At 32.2% G+C, this 20,988-nt stretch overlaps 4 protein-coding genes and 2 long non-coding RNA genes across 8 annotated transcripts; 2 read left to right on the top strand and 4 right to left on the bottom strand.

The window, feature by feature from the left end:
- Positions 1 to 3,548: 3,548 nt before the first annotated feature.
- GA2OX7 (gibberellin 2-oxidase 7) lies at positions 3,549 to 5,914 on the bottom strand. Its single transcript, NM_103976.2, has 3 exons — positions 5,381 to 5,914; positions 4,552 to 4,873; positions 3,549 to 3,898 (listed from the first exon to the last, which is right to left on the bottom strand). Exons 1-3 carry the CDS (start codon positions 5,836 to 5,838, stop codon positions 3,668 to 3,670), a joined length of 1,011 nt encoding a protein of 336 aa, NP_175509.1. The 5' UTR covers positions 5,839 to 5,914; the 3' UTR covers positions 3,549 to 3,667.
- A 4,663-nt stretch (positions 5,915 to 10,577) lies between these two features.
- On the top strand, positions 10,578 to 11,074 carry AT1G07707. The gene is made up of 2 exons (NR_139295.1): positions 10,578 to 10,765; positions 10,818 to 11,074. It is a non-coding gene; the product is annotated as an other RNA (long non-coding RNA).
- Positions 11,061 to 15,275, bottom strand: AT1G50950 (protein disulfide-isomerase 5-like protein (DUF1692)). 2 transcript variants are annotated; one of them, NM_103975.4, is made up of 15 exons: positions 14,882 to 15,275; positions 14,521 to 14,611; positions 14,282 to 14,376; positions 14,075 to 14,132; positions 13,640 to 13,827; positions 13,479 to 13,536; positions 13,097 to 13,137; positions 12,914 to 12,988; positions 12,754 to 12,810; positions 12,554 to 12,620; positions 12,271 to 12,414; positions 11,939 to 12,160; positions 11,703 to 11,864; positions 11,511 to 11,588; positions 11,061 to 11,421 (listed from the first exon to the last, which is right to left on the bottom strand). In NM_103975.4, the coding sequence occupies exons 1-15, from the start codon at positions 14,920 to 14,922 to the stop codon at positions 11,344 to 11,346; spliced, it is 1,455 nt and encodes a 484-aa protein (NP_175508.2). In that variant the 5' UTR covers positions 14,923 to 15,275; the 3' UTR covers positions 11,061 to 11,343. The 2 variants fall into 2 exon arrangements, with proteins under 2 accessions (NP_175508.2, NP_001323412.1); NM_001333460.1 differs by having other exon boundaries at positions 11,132 to 11,421; positions 12,754 to 12,825; positions 14,882 to 15,215.
- Positions 15,276 to 15,374: 99 nt separating this feature from the next.
- Positions 15,375 to 17,575, top strand: ETFALPHA (electron transfer flavoprotein alpha). The gene is made up of 8 exons (NM_103974.6): positions 15,375 to 15,549; positions 15,851 to 16,033; positions 16,112 to 16,323; positions 16,391 to 16,554; positions 16,637 to 16,795; positions 16,904 to 16,956; positions 17,044 to 17,184; positions 17,272 to 17,575. Exons 1-8 carry the CDS (start codon positions 15,448 to 15,450, stop codon positions 17,347 to 17,349), a joined length of 1,092 nt encoding a protein of 363 aa, NP_175507.1. The 5' UTR covers positions 15,375 to 15,447; the 3' UTR covers positions 17,350 to 17,575.
- Positions 15,527 to 15,874, bottom strand: AT1G07703. Its single transcript, NR_139294.1, has one exon. It is a non-coding gene; the product is annotated as an other RNA (long non-coding RNA).
- Positions 17,543 to 18,577, bottom strand: AT1G50930 (Serine/Threonine-kinase; the record flags this gene model as incomplete). Of its 2 annotated transcripts, NM_103973.3 has the most annotated exons (3): positions 18,100 to 18,577; positions 17,939 to 18,010; positions 17,543 to 17,809 (listed from the first exon to the last, which is right to left on the bottom strand). In NM_103973.3, the coding sequence occupies exons 1-3, from the start codon at positions 18,487 to 18,489 to the stop codon at positions 17,681 to 17,683; spliced, it is 591 nt and encodes a 196-aa protein (NP_175506.1). In that variant the 5' UTR covers positions 18,490 to 18,577. The 2 variants fall into 2 exon arrangements, with proteins under 2 accessions (NP_175506.1, NP_001320272.1); NM_001333459.1 differs by lacking the exon at positions 17,543 to 17,809 and having other exon boundaries at positions 17,843 to 18,010.
- Positions 18,578 to 20,988: the final 2,411 nt, after the last annotated feature.

The following is a 20,988-nucleotide window of genomic DNA, read 5'->3' as shown; positions in this document are numbered from 1 at the left end:
TTAAACCGCAAGACAAAAATATTATTTTATGAATAAATAAATAATTCGACCAACAAAACCAAGAATAACTGACAATCCTAACCGGGTTCCAATAACCAAAAACACCAAAAATAAAACAAACGAGTTACTAAATCATCCTCTTTTCCTTGCCATGATTCCACGATCACACTTTATCTTTACCTGCATCAACAACACAATGAGATGCGTAAATATTATCATAAAACAATTCACCTAAACACATTCACACGACCAGTCATTGAACAATTCACCTAAAACACATTCACCACACCTACATATCATCACACAAAACAAATCACACAACCCAATCGCTCAGATAAGCTCATGGTCACGCACTCACCTTAACAAATTGATTCTAATAGCAATTAAACCCAGGAGAGACTCTCCTTGCGTCTGAAACAGTCCAGAAACGTCCTACAACAAGTCCACAACCAAAAGCAACCTTGAAGCAAACTGGACAGGAAAAACCAGAAACAAGCAGTCTCAAAGACAAAACCCTAAAATACAAGCTAACCGTTAACTATTCAATCGCTCCGGTGAAATTCTAGCTGCAGACGTCACCAAGCTATCCACAAAATATCGTGCCGATCGGAAAACAGACGAGACCACGATCTCAGTTTCAATCTCCGCTGGTCCTAATTCGCGTCTGAGAAAACGTGTCTCACGAAACTGCGAATAACTCAACCAATTTTAATTCAAATCCATTTCTGTAAACTGGAGAATAACGATAAAGGACTTGGGAATAACTCTACTAAATGTCGTTACCTTTTACCACGATTTGATATGACAAAACTGATTTCTCCCAAACCCTAACAATTCTGCTCCTTATCCTTTTCTCTTTTTTTCTCCTTTATAAAACGAAAAGTGGCTAACTAAAGCCCTAATTTCGAGTTTCCTTCTTTCATAGGCACACTCTAGGGTTTCAAATTAACCCAACTAATTAAACCGGATGATTTAAAAGCAAATCTTAACCGATTTTCCGGTTCACGGGCGTTACAATTAGATTCCAAGTTGAGCTTAACCGTTTGATCATGTGAACATGGAAAGTGAGATAAGATATACACAATTGATGACTAAGTCGAGAATTCTTTTATGGCACGATGCACTTGCTTTGGTGGGTACAACGAGCTCGCTAAAGCTGCTATAGCAACATGGTATTATAGATGTACCCTTACACTAAATAATATTCATGAAACTCGGTATATTCACGATCTCTTTGGACGGAGGTGAAAACATTCAGGTAATCAGGTATGAACTGATTCCATAGGTAGAACTTTTTGGAAGTTTGTACTATTTATTAGCAAAAGATCAAGCGTTTAGAGTAGACTACATCAGCTCAAGATGAATCTTCTTTGTACAAATAGAGACATCAAAACTTTGGTTAATATTGTAGTTGCTCGCTCTTTGAGAGAGAGCTGAGAATTGAGATGAATTGTAAGACCTTCGAGTTCCCCTAAAGCTTGTACATGTTTTCACAACTTGAAACTGTTATACTCTACTCGAGAAAGTAAGTTTGGTGGATGTTCCAAATCCCAAATATCTAGTTTTTCAAATATAATAATTTTATAATTCCAAATTCATTTCTGTTAAATTTTAAATGGATTTGCCAATGAACTCATTTTTATTGGTCAAGACCGTCGAGTGACTGTTCTTTATCTTATTAAGGATTTATCTTAAAAAGTTTCATTGATTTGCTCTTTTAGAAAATTTAAAGTACATGTATAAAAACTTATATTGAACTTGCCATTTTCACATTTCTATTGACACGTACTTTATTGTATAAGGGATTCAATTTAAATTACTGTAGAAAATAAAAACTTTATTGATTTGCTCTCTTTAAATTTAAAAGCTTTTTTTGTAGATTTTATATGAATGTGCCATTTTCACATTTCTACTAGTTAAATTACTTGTGTTACATACTATAAAAATATTAATTTTTAAAATAGTGTAGCTATTAATAGTTTCATGGAACTGTTCTTTTTTTGTCAAGGTGTTCTGTTTTAATTTTAAACTTTTATATAAATTTATTGAACTTGTCACTTTTCACATATGTGCTTTATGTTATATGTAAATGATTTATCTTTGAAATATTACAGAAATTAACAGTTTTCTTGATTTACACAAATTTAATCATGAGTACAAGATTTATATTGATAAATCCTTTAAAATAGAGTTTCCTATAAAATAATAGAAAAAATAGAGATATGCATTAGAGATGATGTAACTAGATATGCATTAGAGATGATGTAACTAGTGCAAGTTCGGATAACTTTTTATGTGGTAGAATATTATTTTTAATAATAAAATCTTCATTATTATTTTTTTAAGATATTTGAGGACAATAGTTATATAACAATTCTGTAAGAATAAAAAATTTACGGTAAGGATCTTTCTCTTCACCATGAGAGATTGAGAGTCACATAGTTTTCCTAATTTTTAGTTTATTCAACTAGTCTAGTTAATCCTTTCTAGCCGGTTTCAATGATTTCAGTATTTAAATTTTGAACGAAACGAAACAATCTGAATGTTTTGGGTCTATTGACACAAGACATGAAGAGATAGTTTTTTCGGTGAAGGAGGGAAACAGAACGATCAGAGCTTTTTTCTCGGCGACAATCTGATGATTTTGTGGAAGATCATACTTGGTTCTCTTCTATATTCTTAAGTTTTTCTCTGAGCTTTGTGATTTTAGAACATATATGTGTGCTTTGAAATGATTACATATTTCGTTTACAGCCTGAAATATATTATAGGGTCAAATCTTATGAATAATTGAATATCATCCAAAAGTTGGAAGGGTAATCTGAAATATTTTACAGCAACTACCAAATATTTGATGTTGCCTTGTGCCTACCTTGGAACCCCTAGTTATATAGGGCGTGTTTACTAATTCTTGGCTACCATTCTTATTTCAGGATAAAATGAGCAGAGTTAATATTTACTTATTAACCATTGTAATTTGTAAGGCGATGAAAGGCAGTGAAAGCCCTGGTTAAGTTCTTTTTGGCAAAATTGTAAAAATATTTTCTAATCAAGGCTCTGATTGTTATACAGAATCGCCAAAAACTAAATAAATAAAGAAGCTATAAAATAAATTGGTCTAAACCATTTAAAAAGGAAAATATAATTTGTAGAATTGGAAAAACAATTTTTTTTTTTTTTTTGTAGAATTGGTATTTTTATTTTATTTTGTCATTCATTTGCAAAATGACAAAATGATTGAAAGAATTATGGTGATGATTCATTTCTCTATTTTTGGAGTTCCAAAAGATAATATATATATATATATATATATATATATGTAATATAATAAATGTTGTTGTTTTTTTGTAAACCATTTTTTCCAAATTCCTACATTTCTTTTCTTTTTACGTGCTATTATATCCTCATCAGTTTTCATAATTGATCATAAACTCGAATGATTTATCATAACTTAAAAAAGTAAAAGGAAAAAGTATTATATATTAGTAAAGAAAATGTGCGATAGAAATAATTAAGAAAATATATTGATATAAAACATTTTTTGTTACATCGATTTTTATTAGACCTTGCCTTAAACATAGGTGTTAAATTGAGTTTGAGGAATTGCCAAAATAAGACAACATTAGTTTTGACCTCTCCACTAAAGGTCAAAGTTCAAAGAGATGGATCAAATGAGAAACCTGGACAAGCCTACCTTATCACCAGTTTCTTTAACATCATGTTCACTCTGCTCTTTGTACTCTCTGAAACTGAATCTTCTATACTTCTTTGGATACCCAAAGCAATCGATCTCAGTTTCGAGATAAGGACATACGAAGAAAGCTATTGACATCCTCTCGATATTTGCTGGAGAAATCACTCTATGTCTCACGCTTTGGTACACTCCATTACTCAGTGCCTATAGCATACATGAAAATAATTAGCTTGCAAAATATATATATACGATTTATATATTTGTCTATCAAAGACATTAGCGTTAATTTGAGTTGTAATATAGGTTGGTTTCAACTGTCATCTCTTTCTTATAAATAAAATCAAAGAAGTTCTTTGAGAATGATTAGCAATATATATTAAAATTTAAATCAGTAGATCTTATCTAATATATGTTAGGCACCAGATCGAAGCTCATGCAAAAGCTTGGCCCTTGATAATTTTCTAGGGTTTCCCCTGAACTTATGACCAATATAGTTCATAGAGAAACCAATTCGATAAAATAAAGGATTTATACAATTACTTCATAACTATATTCAGAATTTTATTGAACAACAGAAACAATTGATAACACAATTTTTTTTTTGTGGCGCCTAATTAAGCATATGTTTCTTAACATTTTTGTATTAATTAACATTATCTCTCGTGACATTTTACCTATATATATAAAATAATATACCAGAAAAACTTCTACTGAAGTTTTAGGATTTGCTTTATTCTAAGTCATATACGCTTTAGAATCATAGAACTAATTAATAGTTCGCTGTTGAAAAATGATACAGGGCAATAGCTAACCTTAATGGACTTGAACGTTGAAAATCAAAGGGTAGAAGTAATTACCTGAAACATATCCCCAATGTTGACTGTAAGGGCTTCCAAGCAAGGTTTTACGCTGATCCATTGTCCATTATTTTCCAATTCTAACCCTCCGATTTGATCTTGAGAGAGTATAGTGAGAAAACTTGTATCGGTATGAGGAACCAAACCAAACACTTCAGAACCAAAAACACTAGGATGGTACTTATTGAGCCTTAGAAAACTGTTTTCAAGCTCAAAAATGTTTTCGAAATACTCCGAACTCACGTTCACTTGTTTCCCCAGTATTTCACATATCATTTGTGCCACTCGAGCTATCTCTTGCACATACGTTTCAACGATTGTTCTGTAAAAAGAAAATAGAAATTAATTATGTAACGGTTACTCATCTATCTATATATAGTATATAATGATTTATGATCTTGTATTTTTTTTTATTTTGTATGTATAACTACAATATATCTCTATATATGAACTGTATGAAAGTTTTCCTTAAACATAAAAGATTTATAAGTGTTTCTATAATACTACTATATTACAAGCATGTGAACCTTGCTTGATCTTCCAAAGACCCATAACAATTTCATTCCAAAAATTGAAATCTTCAGCAAAACCAAATTTCACTCCAAATATTTAAAATCTATATACTCGCAAGAATTTCATAAAAGATATCTAGAAAATTATGATTGATGAAACTGAAGGGAAAACGAGTATGACTGGCTAAGAACTTTTCCCTGAAACGATATCAGTTGAGTCAATTATAATTAAAAGAAACAACTACGACAATTCAAGAATTAGGGTTTCATGAGACAGAATTCAATCAATAAAGATAAAAATCCTATAATTAAAAAACCTGAGGTTGTTGCGATCATCAGAAATCCTTGAAACCTCTGAAAGAATGATGTGAAACGCTTCCGAAACGGAGTACTGAGCGGGAGAAGTGGCGCTAGGGTTTCCCCAACGGTAACTATTCTTCGATAAGTCCGAAAAACGTTCTCTGACTTTCACAGAAAAAGGTTGGTCAAAGAGTTTCTTCTCTTCGAGGAGCATCATCTCAAAGACGTCTTTGGGAATTCCATGGTTCACAATTTGAAAAAATCCCCACTCTTTCGCAGCTGCAACCATTTGTTTCACACATCTTTTGCGTTTGACCTCCTCACCACTAGTTAGATGGCTGAGATCGATCACAGGAAGCTTTATGCCTGAGGTTTGGATAGTTGATGTGTTTGTATTGCTCTCACTAGTTGAATTTGGAAATGAGCTTCCGAAAATCGAGCAGAAATTTGTCTTAAAGGGAGGTTGAGAAGCCATGTAAAGCTATAGTACATGATAAGAAATAATTAAAATTTGACAAGTGATTGTTTTCTATACGATTCTTATATTTTGCTTTATATTGATGTAAGAGCAAAAAACCTGACCCTCTATATATAGATATAAAATTTCATGTGTCGCTGTCCAATCTTCTGTAGATGGAAGCAAATTATTAAAGGAGTCGTATACTGTTAGAGAAATAATGAAATAATATTTAGGGTTGATGCACAACAATAATAACATGTGTGGTTTTAAGAGAAGAATTTATAAATTTATGTTTAATCGATATGTGTTGAGACGTGGTTTTTCTTTATTTTTCTCCTGTCTTTAATTAGCGTTATTTGCATAATATTTAATTACGATGATTTCAAAAATATAAATTGGGTGATCGTATTAATAACAAATTTGATAATAAGTATACTATATATGATCAAGATTTATTAAAATAGTTGTACACTTCATGCCGTTCAACTAAACTGAATTAAGTGCAAAAATATTCCCATTTATTTTCCCAAATATAAAGATTTCAATGGGCCAACGAATATCTAACTTGGAAAATAAATGTTCGATCTGTCTTTGCGAAAGTCCATGGTGACTCTATGAACTACTTGATCATGCATTTATTATAATTTCTCAATGCTATGAAAAACCACGTGTTTGTGTCCTAAATATATTTTTATTTTTTTAGAATAAGCAACAGAGAATATCCCGATCGAGAAACTCTTGAAAGTACTAAATAGCGACGTAAAATGACTTATACAATACATTTTTTTTTAATTTAATCGTAAATATATAAACCGTACAATTTAATCTCCACAACATATAATTAAAACACACCAAAAATCTTTTAAATGACTATCATTTATACAAGTCTTACCGTATCGTTTTGCTTGTTGTCACTCATGTCGATAGAACAGAGATTAATTAAATAGCAAATGGCACAAACGAATTTTATGAATCGTGACTCGTGAGTTTATGTTATGTTAGGAGAAGAAGTTTAAGAAATTGGGTGACTGATTAGAGTAATATGTTCAATTGTTGTTACTTCTTCAATGTTCTTGTCATTGTTGGGTTTTTAGATAGTTCGATGAAGAAGAAGAATAAATTGGGTGGCTTATGGTGGGATTTTTAGATTGGGTCGGGTGTTTCAATTAGGCTGGTTTAATTTTGGTTATATTTAATTTGTGTGATTTTCTATTTGGTATTGGTGTGTAAACCGATTAAACCCAGTTTCGTGGAATTTTAGCTTTCGAACTATTGATTTGGGAACATTAAGCTATCTAATTTTCAATTGGAGGGGAATTAGGAATAGAATTTTGATTTAATGGGCATATAAACCGATGTTAAAGTTTGGGTTATATCTAGTATGATGTCATACTGGGTAAATGGACCATTCTTTCCTCGTCTTTCGCTTAAGCCTCCTCTTAAATATTTTATATATTTTATTCATTTTTGTCCTATTATTTTTATTAGCTCACCAAATTAAAGAAAAACAAATTTGAAAAGTCAGATGTAATAAGACCATCCCCAACCAAGGGCTTTTAATTGAGGCCCTAAGAATAAAAAAAGTAAAAAATAATTAAAGTTAGAAGAGATAGGAGAGAGAAACTCTTAAAATCCTTCATTAAGAGACGAGCTCAAACAAAATAACACATGTACTTTTATTACTGGTCTATCTATATTAAAAAAGTAAATTATAAATAAATTTTTAGTTTTTTAGGGACTCTCATGGTCTTAACCATTGGACATGCTCTAATACTATTTGCATCTAAGCATTCACTTACTCAATTTGGCAGCGGTTTGCTTGCCAAAAGTCGAACTTCTCTAGTAATGGACTTAATGCTTAAATTAGACCAGACCGATTGGATCAAATTTTAAAATTTGGTCCAATATTAAAAGAAACAAAATTTTAAATTTATTAATATTGAAAAAAACAATGCACTTCTGTTTTCGAAGAAAAAAAAGAATAACGGAAAAAAATTCTAATCGAAATTGAGTGAATTGTTTTTCACTGTTGTTTTCATAATTTGTGTTAAATGTATGAGTACTAGTAATATACAGTACTGATAATGTATATGTAAAACAACCTTTAAAACGAATGTGTATGTTTTCTTAAATAACATGGATCATGCTCACGTTTTTTAATAAATATCATGTTATTTTAATCGATGATATGCTATTTATATAAGATCAGAATATTTGGTCGAATCACAATTGAAAAAGAAAAAAAAATTACTAATTTGTTTACCATTTTTGATTCTCTAATGTCAACGTTTTTCTATTTTGTAGCATCAATTATAGTTTCCTATCTTATTATCTAGCAAAGACGCCTTAAATGTATTGAAATATATGACGGACGGTGTGCCGCTAAGAATCAAAATTCAAAATCAAATAACTTTAGGAGAACGAAAAATATAACTTTTGGAGTAAAAACCAATGATAAACTTTTAAAAAAGAAAACTGAAAAACTTCAAGTGCGTCAAAACACCCAACATGTGACATTTTACGGGTTTTTAGATTTATATATATTGTGCAAACTGTTTTAGATATAATATCAAGAAGTTGGCCCCAAAACAAAGTGTAACCATAAGAACTGTTGACACTAAAAACCTGTTGTAAATGAAATCAATCCTTATACCTTGGTACAAACACTTAATAACGAAGAATTTGTTTAGGTTTATACGCTTAAACTATTAGCATTAAAATTTATATAAGTTTGGTTACCGATTGGACGATAATTTGTTAATTACTTGAAACTCATAAAATAAAACCCTCAATGTCGACGAAATATTGTAGTATATGAGTGAGATGAGATTTATTGAATTGGATTGAATTGACTTGACCGATTATACAATTAACTATTTTGTGACAAATCTAAAAACCAACATTTTAAATAAATTAGCCAAGTAAGATTTTAGATATGGAATGGGCTGTGGAATGTTGGTGTCGGCAATACCTAACCAATGATAAATGGCCACGCGATAACGTAGAGATCATCGACATTATATTATATTAAGAATAAAACAAAGCACATTCGTCTCTCTAACTACTTTTGGGCCTCTTTAGCTGTCTCATCCGAAGAACATTTTTGAAGTCTCGCTCTCACCCTCACTGATATCACTATCACTATTATTATCACTCTCACTTACTCACTGATATCACTATCAGTATCAATAAATAATCATTATACTTTTGTTTCTTTTTTGCGAAATGTTATAATCAATTAATCATTACTCTTTTATTTATTTTGGAGCTAGGTTTTGTTTCTCTTGTCGACATGCTTACAAAATTTTGATATCGATCGTAGTGAGTTAGGTATTTTATTTGTGATATGCACTAGGATCTAGCTAGTGAAGGCACTAACAGTATGATCCTTTTTTTTTTATTGGATTGAGTCACATAAAAAGTATCAATTTAGAGATGTTTAGGTTTCTGAAGAATTTGATTTCTGGCTAGAAATCTACATATTAATATGAATTTTAGAAAGAGTGAAGTTATACATAAATATCTTTTTAGTAACATCTCACATCTTTTAGATTAAATATACATGGTTCTATAACCATTAGAAGATCCGTGGACATCAAACTGACATATCAATTATATTACTTCGTTCTGACTTATTCGAAACTCTCAAAATCGCATAAATTTTAGTCAGTTTGAACCGATTTATGTTACATTTTTATATATTAAAACGTGACATAAACTTACCTACAAATAAGCCCAATCATATGATCAAACTTTTCTTTAAAAGAATATAAGTTTTAAACTTTAATCAATCAAGGTTTTCTTACAAGTCCAAATTAATTCAAATGCGATAGTTTTAAAACTGATTTTTTTTTCAGTCTGAAAAAATAAACACACATATAATTCACAACAAGTAGAAAATCATGACAAAGATATATAGAAAACTTTCAATCTAGATATTTGAGTTAATATGGACCTCCGATCCAGTAACAACCTACTTAAAACATCATCCACTAGATTTGTAAATAAAAGATGGAAGTAAAAGCTTATCAAGCTTAGAAATTTATAAAAGGAATATAGTAAATATAAATGATATTTGATTTAATCAAATAACAAAACATGGATTTATTCAAGCAATGATGTTAAGAAGAAGACATCGATTCCTAAAATTATTATTATGCATGACATAATGACAATATGAAATCTAAACGTATAATACAGTATTGTGTTTAGGGATCCTTTTCTGGGCCACTTTATTAAAAAAATAATTATAAAACATGCTATGTTTTAATCCTGAATTATATATTAAGATAATTTTGTCGTGAGACAATAATAATAAAATAAATAATGCGAATCCAACCGCACTATATAATTCAATTATTACAAATGCTATAAAAATAAAAGCTTTTGTGATCATACAATTAAAATAATAGCTAAAATATTTGTGTGCTCTATGATTTAACATCTATAGAAATTTATATAATAAAATATAATAACTATGATATAGACTAAAAAAAATAAGGCCCCATTTTATTTTATTTTCGTATGTAGTCCAGATTATTTTAGGATCTAGCTATTTGCATGAAGATTAATGAAAAATGTCTGTAAAATTAATTGAATGTATATTCTCTGCTAATCCCTAAAGCTTCATGAAGATGAAGGTAAAGAAACAAAAACCATCGAGGCAAGCTCCAAACATTTATGCTTTGCTTTTGTTCTCAAAAGAATCTTGAGAAATGTTGCTTAAAAGCCTTTTAACATTATGTAAAGTCTCTTGCCTTTCACCAATTCTTTTCACAAAACATACAAATACAACTCTCAAAAATGTTAGAGACCTATGCAGAACAATGAGTTCGGTTTTCTCGTGTGTATGGTGTTAACGATCTGTGCCAGAGAGTTTCTGATAGATGGACCCAAAGGGTTGGACCATTCGATCAGACCATCAGCTATACACTGACTCGGTGTAAGTTCCTAATAAACCACTCTACTTGATTCCATACATAACTCTTACAGAGTCATGGTCATGGATAATGCTGTGTTCGTCTACCATCCAAGCCAAGATTAGGTGCTTCAAGAGACGCTTATGATAGCTGCACCACAGATGCATCCAACACTAAATTTACAGATGGACACACATCCCTCATCCTCCCGGAAACACAGTTTCGCCTTGTTTCCTCTGTTTTGTCTTCTGCTCTCATTGTTACTCTGTTTCTTTATCTTTTCAGCTCAGTTGGTAAATTGGCGTATGTGTGTGTTGTTGTTGTTTATTTCTAATTTAAATTATATACACAATTCATATAACTACAAGAACTATGATTTATAAAATAAAGAGTAACCAAAACATTGCGGTTAAATTACAGGCAAAGAATCAAGAAGAAGTCAAGACGCTGCAAAGAAGATTGTTACTCTATTCTCTCTTTCAAACGGCTATTCGAAAATAAACAAGGTCTACAAGTTATATAAGAAATTGAGGTGTCTCTTTATGGTTTTGTAGATCTTAAAAAATTGGAAAAACTAACATCTAACCTCACTTATTCCTGATCAAATGTTTTTCCCGAGTTCGATCTTTTTCACCATTCTAACTGTGTTTTGAAATATAGAATCTAGTATTCCCGCGACCTGAAATCCAACAAGCAAAAATCTTACTTTCTCATGAAGGAATTCAACAGAGAATGAAACAAAGGTAGGCTGTGAGACAAATACTATACCGTAAAAACACCTCCTATTATGGCGCAAACATTTGTGATGAAGTGCGAGAATGACTTTGGGTTCTCGCTTATTAGGACCTGCAAAATACAGAGCAAGGATCAAATGTAAAGTATGAAAAAGGAGAATAGGCAACGAAATTAGTAGCGAGATATATAGTATCTTCTCATCTGTGTAAATTTGCATAGAGATACCTGCATTGGAGAGAGCTCAAAGTGAAACTTTGCTTCAGGATAATGGTAACTACGAGCTACGCTGCTATGAGCCGTATATTCATATTCCTCAATCAATGAGTGTTCTTGGCCGGATCTTCTTGAAATGACCTCTGTTTTGATTATTTGCAAGTAGTGTTCGATCTGTATTGCCAACATATATCATAAGAGAAACCTCGAGTAGGAAAGTACTTCACATGGAAATTTGTGGAACTTACTGTAACATTAGCATCCAATTGTCGTTCATTGATGAACGATTTTCCATTCAGCCTATCATAGCTTTGGCCAAGATAAGGCAGTAATCGTTTCATATCAGTCCACAACCTTTCTGAAACCATTGTACCAAATGTTAGATGGGTAACAATATGAGACATGTTCATTTGAGAAGCATCAAATGAATGAGCTCCTGAATGAGCTGAGATTACAAGTTCGCCGGGAACCTGAGATCAAACAATATAAAAGACAAAATGGCACCATAAGAAAAGAGGAAAGATAAGCAAGAAGAAAAATCATCGGACATCACATAAAATTGGACGTTCGACATTTTTACCTTCTTTGCGCGAACATATCCTTCAATTCGACAACCTCCACTAACTGGTGCCTTTTTAAAAGTTGAAGCCGCATTATCAGATTTACCATCCAAAGCCAACTTATGATCCTCCTTTTTAATAGGTTTGAGCAGTTCTTCCACCATCTGGAATAGTCATGTTATTGTATATGAAAGTTTTTCAAGGAAACACAGTTTCTTATATGAATACACAAAAAGCAGGTATAAGGATGTGATTATTGAATCATATAATCCTAATGGTCGAATCTAACTAAGACCAGTCTACCTTGACTAAGCTATCTGTGTCCCGATCTCCATAGTAAGATTCATGTTCGTGGTTCCCATGGTCCTCCCTGGATAAGATTAGATAACAATTGATCACGAAAAAGGGAATGGAGTTTTACAAAATGCTTAAGTAGATGACAAGAAGAATCATAACTGAAGCTAATCGTAAACTTAAGGAACTAATTTAGCTCATTTTCTCACCTAAGACCACTGCCTCTGCGGAAAATCCGAATAGATGGATAGCCTTGTATATGATTGCTGAAGATTGGTAAACTAAGCTTAAGTCAAACTGAAAAAATCAATCTGAATAATACCATAAAACAACAAAAAATATGGAGGAAAATATCAAGACTGGAAATACCTCTTACATAGGGTAGGTTCTTCTGTGCAATCAACACTTCCTAAAAGAACACGATCATCAGTTCCAGGATTATATCTGCAACATCAGATGTTCCAAAAACAAAGCATCAGCAAAGCGTAACTGGATAATTATTGTTACATCATCAGAAATAATTTTATAACAGAGAGAAAAAAACACACACACCTTTCTCTCGTTATTTGAGATGCTTTCACCCAAGATGGTTTCTGAAAATTTTAGGAGCCAAAACAAAAAAAAAAAGGTAAGAGATAAAGCATGAACATATTTTATTGAGCTAACTTAGGTAATTATCAGACCAACAAAAACTCTCACAACAGTTTGATTCATCTACCAAGAAGATATTATCTGCTAGACTTCATAGCTTGGTTAATTATAATTACAGTCGTATAGGAAACAAAGGCAAATTCTTTCTCATTCGATGAAGCCAACTAAGTTGTGATGAGAACATCTAGAATCTAGTTTCATCAAAAAAATCTAGTAGTTGCATACTAAATGAAAAGTATCTTGAAAATTGACAAGTTTACTATAAGACGCAAAACAGCATTACCAGGCGATTACTCCAGTAGCACCATGGCGCATAAAAATTAACAACCAAAATTTGAAAACTGCATCAAGAAAGTCCAATTTCATTCATTCATCTTTAAGCCCCTTGGACAGGTACTCATATATAGTATAGTATACACAAAATAGATTAAGTTGCCAACTTACTGATGTGTAAACTTCTCAAAAGCAGCACCAGTTAAGGGTATATCCGCATAAGTACTATTGTCACCATGATCTTCGTCTCCATGGTTGATGAGATGTAAATCAGAGGTGGAGTGAAATTCCTCAGCAGTGGCTCTTAAATGCGGATCAATTGGAACTTTTCTAATCGTTTTCGATATATTTAACCTGTGCTGAAGAAGTTTATAACAAAACTTAAACATAGGAAATGACATAATCATTGTCATTGCACAACAAAAGTTAAACATCCTAGCATGAGAACTTATAACATACATTTGCTGTAACAATAAATAATGTCAAAACTTTTGCTTTTTTTTCTTTCCTTTTGTGTTTATAAAACAGCTAAGAGACAATGTATGCACGCAGTGCAAAATGGGATCTTAGAAACAGAAATACTTAGAATTGGAAACCGAAACTTACAGTTCCAAACACGTCACTCACGTCAACTGATGCGAATTCACATGAGAGGGCAGGAAAGCTACAAGAAATAAGTCAAAACCAAACATCAATTTATGAAGACACCGCCACTATTGTAGAGAGATTGAAACACAAACAGACAAAAGAAAAGAACAATGGCATGTTGGCATTGTTTATTATAACCAATACTAACACATGAATTCCATTTACCTGATGTTAAAATCAATGTTTAAGAAGTCCCCATCAGAGCTTTTGTCAACTATTACAGATGTGCTAGTGTTAATAGCCAAATAACTACTCAGCTCCTGAAAGTTAAATAATCAACCAAAATCATTGGATATACGGTATTTTTCACTTACACAGAGGAAGAAGCAAAAGATACAAGAATCAGAAAATATGAGATTGTGAAGAAGAAGAAGAAGAAAACAGGGCAGAGATTAGTTTACTACCATTCCAAACAAAAACAACATAGCAAGGGCAGCTACAATGGATAATCCAGCACCAGAGAGAGATGCTTCAGTCAAATCTCTTGGGATTTTCCTGAAGAAACAAATGGAACTCAAATTACTCTCAGCTCTAACTCCAGACAACACAAACACACAGTTCACAGAGTAATTATCCGTAATCCGATGCACAGTTCATCATCAAGATGAAAAACGAGAAGACAGAACCAATTTCGAATTATCAAAAAGGCAAAATCAAACACATACAGTCGAAAATGTATAGAAAGGTACAAACTTTTGCAAGTGCGTCAAAAACCATTATCGAGAGAATTATCATTGGAATTGTTACACGAAAGAGGGTTCCCACCTGTAGAAATCAACGGACTTGATCTTGGAGGTTGAAACCATGGCTGTAACAAAGAAGAAAGGATTCTAACAAAGAAAAAAACAGATCTTGACAATGAGCTCTCTTTCTCTATCTCTGTATCTAGGATTTTGTTCTTAAAGCCGTCGTGATCCCACTTTGCTTAACTATGGGAACTCTACACGAAAAAGCTCAAAAAGACAGATTTTTTTTTGGCAGGAAGAATTCTAATCCTTTAAAGGTTAGATTTTTATTTTGTTCTCTTTCAGGAATCATCATCGTACCATAAAAATTAGAAAATTAGAATATGGAAGTTGTGAAATCTGTCGAATCTAATCTACTACAAATGGAAATGAAGTAATCAGCTTCGATCTTTGACCATCCTTAAAGTTCAAACAATTATTAATTCCTTTAAAAATGATACAATTAGCTTTATCATAAACGACGTAGTTCCTATAGCAATAAGAAATTGTTATAAACGACGACGTTTGCCATAGTTCGCTTATTTCTTTCTTTTTGCGAGAATTCTGAAATCTGAAGGAGAGAGAAACCAATCAGAAGAGAAAACGATGACGAGAACTGTTCTACTGAGAGCTCTGACGAAGAATAAGTTCGTCGCCTCTAATGCTCCTCGATCTATATCCATTTCCATCACCAGTCTCTCTAGATGCGTATGATCTTTTATCTCCTACCCATTTTCCTTCAGTTCGATCTTTTGTTTTTGCTGGAATCGATCATTCATTTTCGTCGTGACCAAATTCGATTTTTTCATATTAAAAATGAATCGGAAGTGGTAAAGGAGCATTCTTTGTGGTGGTGATTTCAATTTTATCATTCTACTTGGTTTGAAAATTTTCAATTTGTGAAGCTTCTATATATATATATATATTGAGATAATCATTTTGTTGTTGTTATGCTGAGAAATTCACAATAACACTTTTGTGTTGTGTACATTTTTGTTGTTGTATATAGATTAGCACTCTGATTCTAGCAGAACATGAGAGTGGTACAATCAAACCTCAGACAGTGAGTACAGTAGTTGCAGCTAATTCATTAGGTGAGAGCTCTTCAATTTCTTTGTTATTGGCTGGTTCTGGTTCTTCTCTTCAAGAAGCTGCTTCTCAAGCTGCCTCTTGTCATCCTTCTGTTTCCGAGGTAAGCTACAACATTCTCCCTTCTCTTCATTTGCTTTCTTTTGGTTTTGTGGTCTCAGTGTTGGTACTTTTTCTGTAGGTACTTGTTGCTGATTCTGATAAATTTGAGTACTCTTTAGCTGAGCCTTGGGCTAAATTGGTTGACTTTGTTCGGCAACAAGGAGATTACTCACACATTCTTGCTTCCTCTAGTTCATTTGGCAAGAATATATTACCCCGTGTCGCTGCTCTTTTAGATGTTTCTCCTATTACTGATGTTGTCAAAATCTTAGGATCTGACCAGTTTATCAGGTACATTCCAACTCTCTCTCGTTCTCGTTGAACTGTGAACTGAAACCAAGATTTTTATCTGTGTCAGGCCTATTTATGCGGGAAACGCTTTGTGTACAGTTCGTTATACTGGTGCGGGTCCTTGTATGTTGACTATTAGATCTACATCTTTTCCTGTCACCCCGATTACAGCAAACTCAGAGTCAAAGAAAGCTACTGTCTCTCAGATTGATCTCTCAAATTTTGAAGACGGTCCGTTTAGTGTTTCTCTTATGTATTCGTGTTTTCGTCGGTGGTTCTTTTTTGTGAATGGTTTTGCTATTCTTCACTGCAGACTCTGTCAGCAAATCTAGATATGTGGGACGTTCAACTCAGGATACAGAACGGCCTGATCTTGGAAGTGCACGTGTTGTGATCACTGGTGGAAGGGCGTTGAAGAGTGTTGAGAATTTTAAAATGATCGAAAAGCTTGCAGAAAAACTTGGTGGAGCAGGTTAGTTATACATGCTTATCCTAATCACCAGTGAGTGTGGAGAAATTGTTTTATCTCTCAAGTGAATGTGCTTCGAAATGTACGTGTATAACTGTTTCATTTATACAGTGGGCGCTACTCGTGCTGCTGTTGATGCTGGATATGTTCCTAATGATCTTCAGGTAAGATTTGGTGGATCTTCGCTTGATTATTCCTTCCATTTTACGGCTTTAAAACTCAAATAAGAGTTTGTTTGTTTGCATCTTTAGGTGGGGCAAACAGGTAAAATAGTAGCACCAGAGCTATACATGGCATTTGGTGTTTCAGGAGCCATTCAACACTTAGCTGGAATTAAGGATTCTAAGGTGATTGTTGCGGTTAATAAAGACGCCGATGCACCTATTTTCCAGGTAACAAACACACTTGACACGGTTCTTCTCTGTCAATTTAAGTTAGGACCAAAGTATTCTAAAAAACGTTTGGCTATGAAACTGTAGGTAGCTGATTATGGACTCGTTGGAGATCTTTTCGAGGTGATACCGGAGTTGCTGGAGAAGCTTCCAGAAAAGAAATGAGACCCCGAGAGACCGAAACTCGTCTCTGTTTATCATCTCTTAAGCTCTCTGTATTTTGAGGTGCAGACCATAGTAAGTAGTGTATATAGCAAAACTGTAATAAAAAACGGTCTGGAGAATCTTTGTCATAAGCTTTAAGGTTAAGCTCTCACGTTTCTAACATTCCAACGAGTCTGACAAACAAAAGCAAAGTGTTTAACTCTCAATAAGAATTCGATTTTCTATACATTTTACTTGTCAATCAATCATAGTAACAATTTTACATCAAAGAATCAGAAGAATAAAAAATAATAATAACAGTTAAAACTTAGAGAGTAAAATAAAAGAATCATCAAGCAATAAAGTTAGATAACATGGATAAAGGAACTACACAAAGTCCTCTCTTCTTCAATTCTGCAGAGAATTCTTCATTCATAATTTCTTTTATCTTTGATCCTGTTTCTGTTATGCATCCAATTTCCTATAAATTCCCGGAAAAAAAAAGAACTTGTTGTTAGTACTGGAAAATCGAATTTAGTTTTTTCTGGAAAATATTAGTTTTCATGCAAGAAATGTTTATTTTTTTGTTGGATAAAGGGTTTCTTATTACCTCGGATGTAACATTGTCCATGGTTTTTCCATATCTTGTATTATCATTAGCATGGTCCAAGACACTAAAAATCTATTAAAAAAAAGAAAAAAATGTTAGAAAAATTAACAAAAACAACAAAACCAATTCTACAAATTAAGATACACTCATATATATCTAACCTTGGTTTTATTAGAAGGAGAAGAAGCAGTGTCTTCTTCATCTTCTTCTTCTTCTTCTCCTTTTTGTAGTTCTTCTTCTTCTTCTTCTTTGTGTTGATGAATGATTCGTCGCTTTTTAGGGTTTGTATTAATGTTATTAGCCTTTCGACGAACAACATTATTAATCTTTGTGGTATGGACAGGAGATGCAGCGTCTGAGATCATCGATGAATCATTATCGTAGTAATGAGTCATTTCTCCTTCAGTTTCTACCATTTCATCATCATGATCAATATCTTCAAAGTAGACTATCCAACTACTCTCTTCATGATCTTCTTCTTCGTGTATCATTCTGATTTGGTGATTGGAGAATACTCTTTGTCTCACGCAGTTGTTTACGGAGTTCTCCATTGAAGTGTTTGGGGGAATTCAAAAGAAATATGTGTAATGTAAAGTTGAGACTTTTGTTGGCAACTGATTTTGTTATAGAATAGGCTCTCATTTATATATATATATACTAGAGAAAAATGATTTAGATCATGGAAGTTGGAGGTGTGGCATATTTTGGTCCGTTTGTCCCTTTTTGTTTTTTTAGTCTTCTAAATCTTTTAAAAATTGTATTTAATTAGTTATATACAACTAGTTATGGATCTTAGACATATGTACTTTTTCAATTCGGAAACCAAACGTGTCACAAGATTCACAACAAGAGATGTGTTTGTGTGTTTGTGAAATATTTGTCTTTATGTTTACATGTGAAATTTTATAAAGTTCCAAAACTTTATTATGTCAAATAACTTCTACAAACTAAAAATCAAAAAGAAAAAACAAACAAAATTATTAATTTTGGTCTTTTCCATTTGCATAAACTAACAAAATAATATTAGGCCCAAGAAGGTAATTTGCTTCCTTGAGGTGCAAGATAACAAGAAAAGGAGGGAAAGTGGTCGACCTTCTTGTTGGTTAGTGGATAATGTGATTGTGCACGTTTCACAATTCTCGTTGGTTTCTAAAGTGAGTTTGCCAAATCTAATCCTCCTCACATTATATTATATTATCATCATCAAAAGGACAAAAAAAAAAAAAAAATTACTTTCAATAATGTTTGATTTCATTTATGAAAAAGATGCATATTATAATTCGTGACCTAACTAATCCACCAGATTCACTGATTGACATCACCTTATCTGAGAATTTTAAAATGGATGACTTACTAACGGTTAGAAGTCCATCATCAACACCTGAGATAATAATATGGGTTAAATAGATGTATATCATCTTTGCAGCTTTGCTACATTACTAGATTTCTATATATTGGATCATTGGTTTTACAGTTTTTATAACCAGAGATTTTTTGAGCATCCCCCTTTTTTTATATAAGTAAATCCACTATTTTTTTTTAAAAAACCACTAACTTCGGACAACAAAGTGGTAATCATCTCTTTTACCAAAACAAAAGAAGTGGTAATCATTGAACTACTATTATTTAGTTTTGTCGGATAATCGTATACGAGATATCAACCATCATACTCTACATAACAATAGCATCTCTAGTACTTTACTTATATATCTCAACATAACATGACGCAAAGATATCAACCATATTGATATAAACAATTCTTTTGATATCTATCACACGATAAGTAGATATGAATTATATTCGCTAGTGACAACCACATATTAACATCATTATCATCAATCTTTGTTTCACCATGACAAAATCTAATCTAGGTCAAGTTTTTTCGACACCTTAACATTGCTTACGCATTGTCTAACGTCACACCTCTTTTGCGTCATAAATATTACGAAGAATAGGTAGTTTATATTCATAAGATCAAATTCGAAACTAACACATTTCACTTTTGATATCTTTTGGAAAGTGATATTAACAATCGAAAAATACAAGAGGTGTTACATCAAACTATGCTATTTTAACTCAAACTAATATACAATATGTGTTGCATCAAACTATGCTATTTAACCCAAAAATATTTATTAAGAATTTGTTCTGCCGGACTCAAAAAGGTTCAAGAATCGTGGACCAACTATATATAAAAAGAATAGATTAATTATATACTAACCATGGGATGATTATATACGTCGCTTTTTGTTATTTGGCCTTAACCTCGCTATTAACTTCATCACGTTTCGTTTATTTAATTATTAATTAAGTTGTTTTAAAAATAAATGAAGACTATTTTCGCCTGCTTGCCACGTTATAATCCACATTCTCGTTGAATCTTTATTACCACTTCCCCACGAATTACATGTCTTGATCATTGACCAAATTTCTTTATTTTAAGAAGTAAGAACCAAGTACTCTCTCGAAATCATTTTCTTTTTTTTTGCCGTCTCTTAAAAATCATTTGATTTCTACATTTGTTTACATACATGTTATCTATCTAGTCTTCTAGTTCGTAGATGATGCTACCAATTACCAATTTAATTTATAGGAGACGATTTTTTTCCTCCTTTAACAAAGAAAGAAATCTAAAACAATATATAATTTTTAATTATTTTTTTTGGTTAAATGTGAAATTTATTGAGAAATATTTCTCCTTTAATTCTTACAAAGAAAGAAATCTGGAAAGAAGTAGAAAAGCTACTTGTATCTTAAGATATGCTAAAATGGGGTTTCATTTGAAAGAGGCACATGTTCGTAAAACAATATTTATTATAAGATTCTCGAATTTTGTTTGTCAAACAGATTATTTAAAATAACAATTCTCTATTTGTCGACTGATGTATTTTAAGTTCTCTTCTAACAGTGTGCTTGCGCAATATCTTTCATCACATTAGTGTGCTTACGCAATATGTTTCCACGCCATTTTCTTAAAGTCTCTGTTGGTGCAAAAATTAACATATCCAACAATACGGACTTAAATAAGAAGAATTGCGAATAAACTGATA

The sequence above is a fragment of the Arabidopsis thaliana genome, assembly GCF_000001735.4.
Source record: "Arabidopsis thaliana chromosome 1 sequence".
NCBI classification, from domain to species: Eukaryota; Viridiplantae; Streptophyta; class Magnoliopsida; order Brassicales; family Brassicaceae; genus Arabidopsis; species Arabidopsis thaliana.
Note: the sequence above shows the minus strand (reverse complement) of the source record. Positions and strands in the feature narration are given on the sequence as shown.

What these genes read in the sequence shown, in the direction of transcription:
- GA2OX7 (NM_103976.2), bottom strand. Translation starts at nt 5,838, where the DNA reads ATGGCTTCTCAACCTCCCTTTAAGACAAATTTCTGCTCGATTTTCGGA. An exon ending in GATGATCGCAACAACCTCAG is followed by an intron (nt 4,874 to 5,380) that starts GTTTTTTAATTA and finishes TTCTTTTTACAG; the next exon opens with AACAATCGTTGAAACGTATG. An exon ending in ACATTGGGGATATGTTTCAG is followed by an intron (nt 3,899 to 4,551) that starts GTAATTACTTCT and finishes TGTATGCTATAG; the next exon opens with GCACTGAGTAATGGAGTGTA.
- AT1G50950 (NM_001333460.1), bottom strand. Translation starts at nt 14,922, where the DNA reads ATGGTTTCAACCTCCAAGATCAAGTCCGTTGATTTCTACAG. An exon ending in TGAGTGACGTGTTTGGAACT is followed by an intron (nt 13,828 to 14,074) that starts GTAAGTTTCGGT and finishes AAACTTCTTCAG; the next exon opens with CACAGGTTAAATATATCGAA. An exon ending in CGCAGAGGCAGTGGTCTTAG is followed by an intron (nt 12,621 to 12,753) that starts GTGAGAAAATGA and finishes AATCTTATCCAG; the next exon opens with GGAGGACCATGGGAACCACG.
- ETFALPHA (NM_103974.6), top strand. Translation starts at nt 15,448, where the DNA reads ATGACGAGAACTGTTCTACTGAGAGCTCTGACGAAGAATAAGTTCGTC. An exon ending in TCACCAGTCTCTCTAGATGC is followed by an intron (nt 15,550 to 15,850) that starts GTATGATCTTTT and finishes TGTTGTATATAG; the next exon opens with ATTAGCACTCTGATTCTAGC. An exon ending in TCTCTCAAATTTTGAAGACG is followed by an intron (nt 16,555 to 16,636) that starts GTCCGTTTAGTG and finishes TCTTCACTGCAG; the next exon opens with ACTCTGTCAGCAAATCTAGA.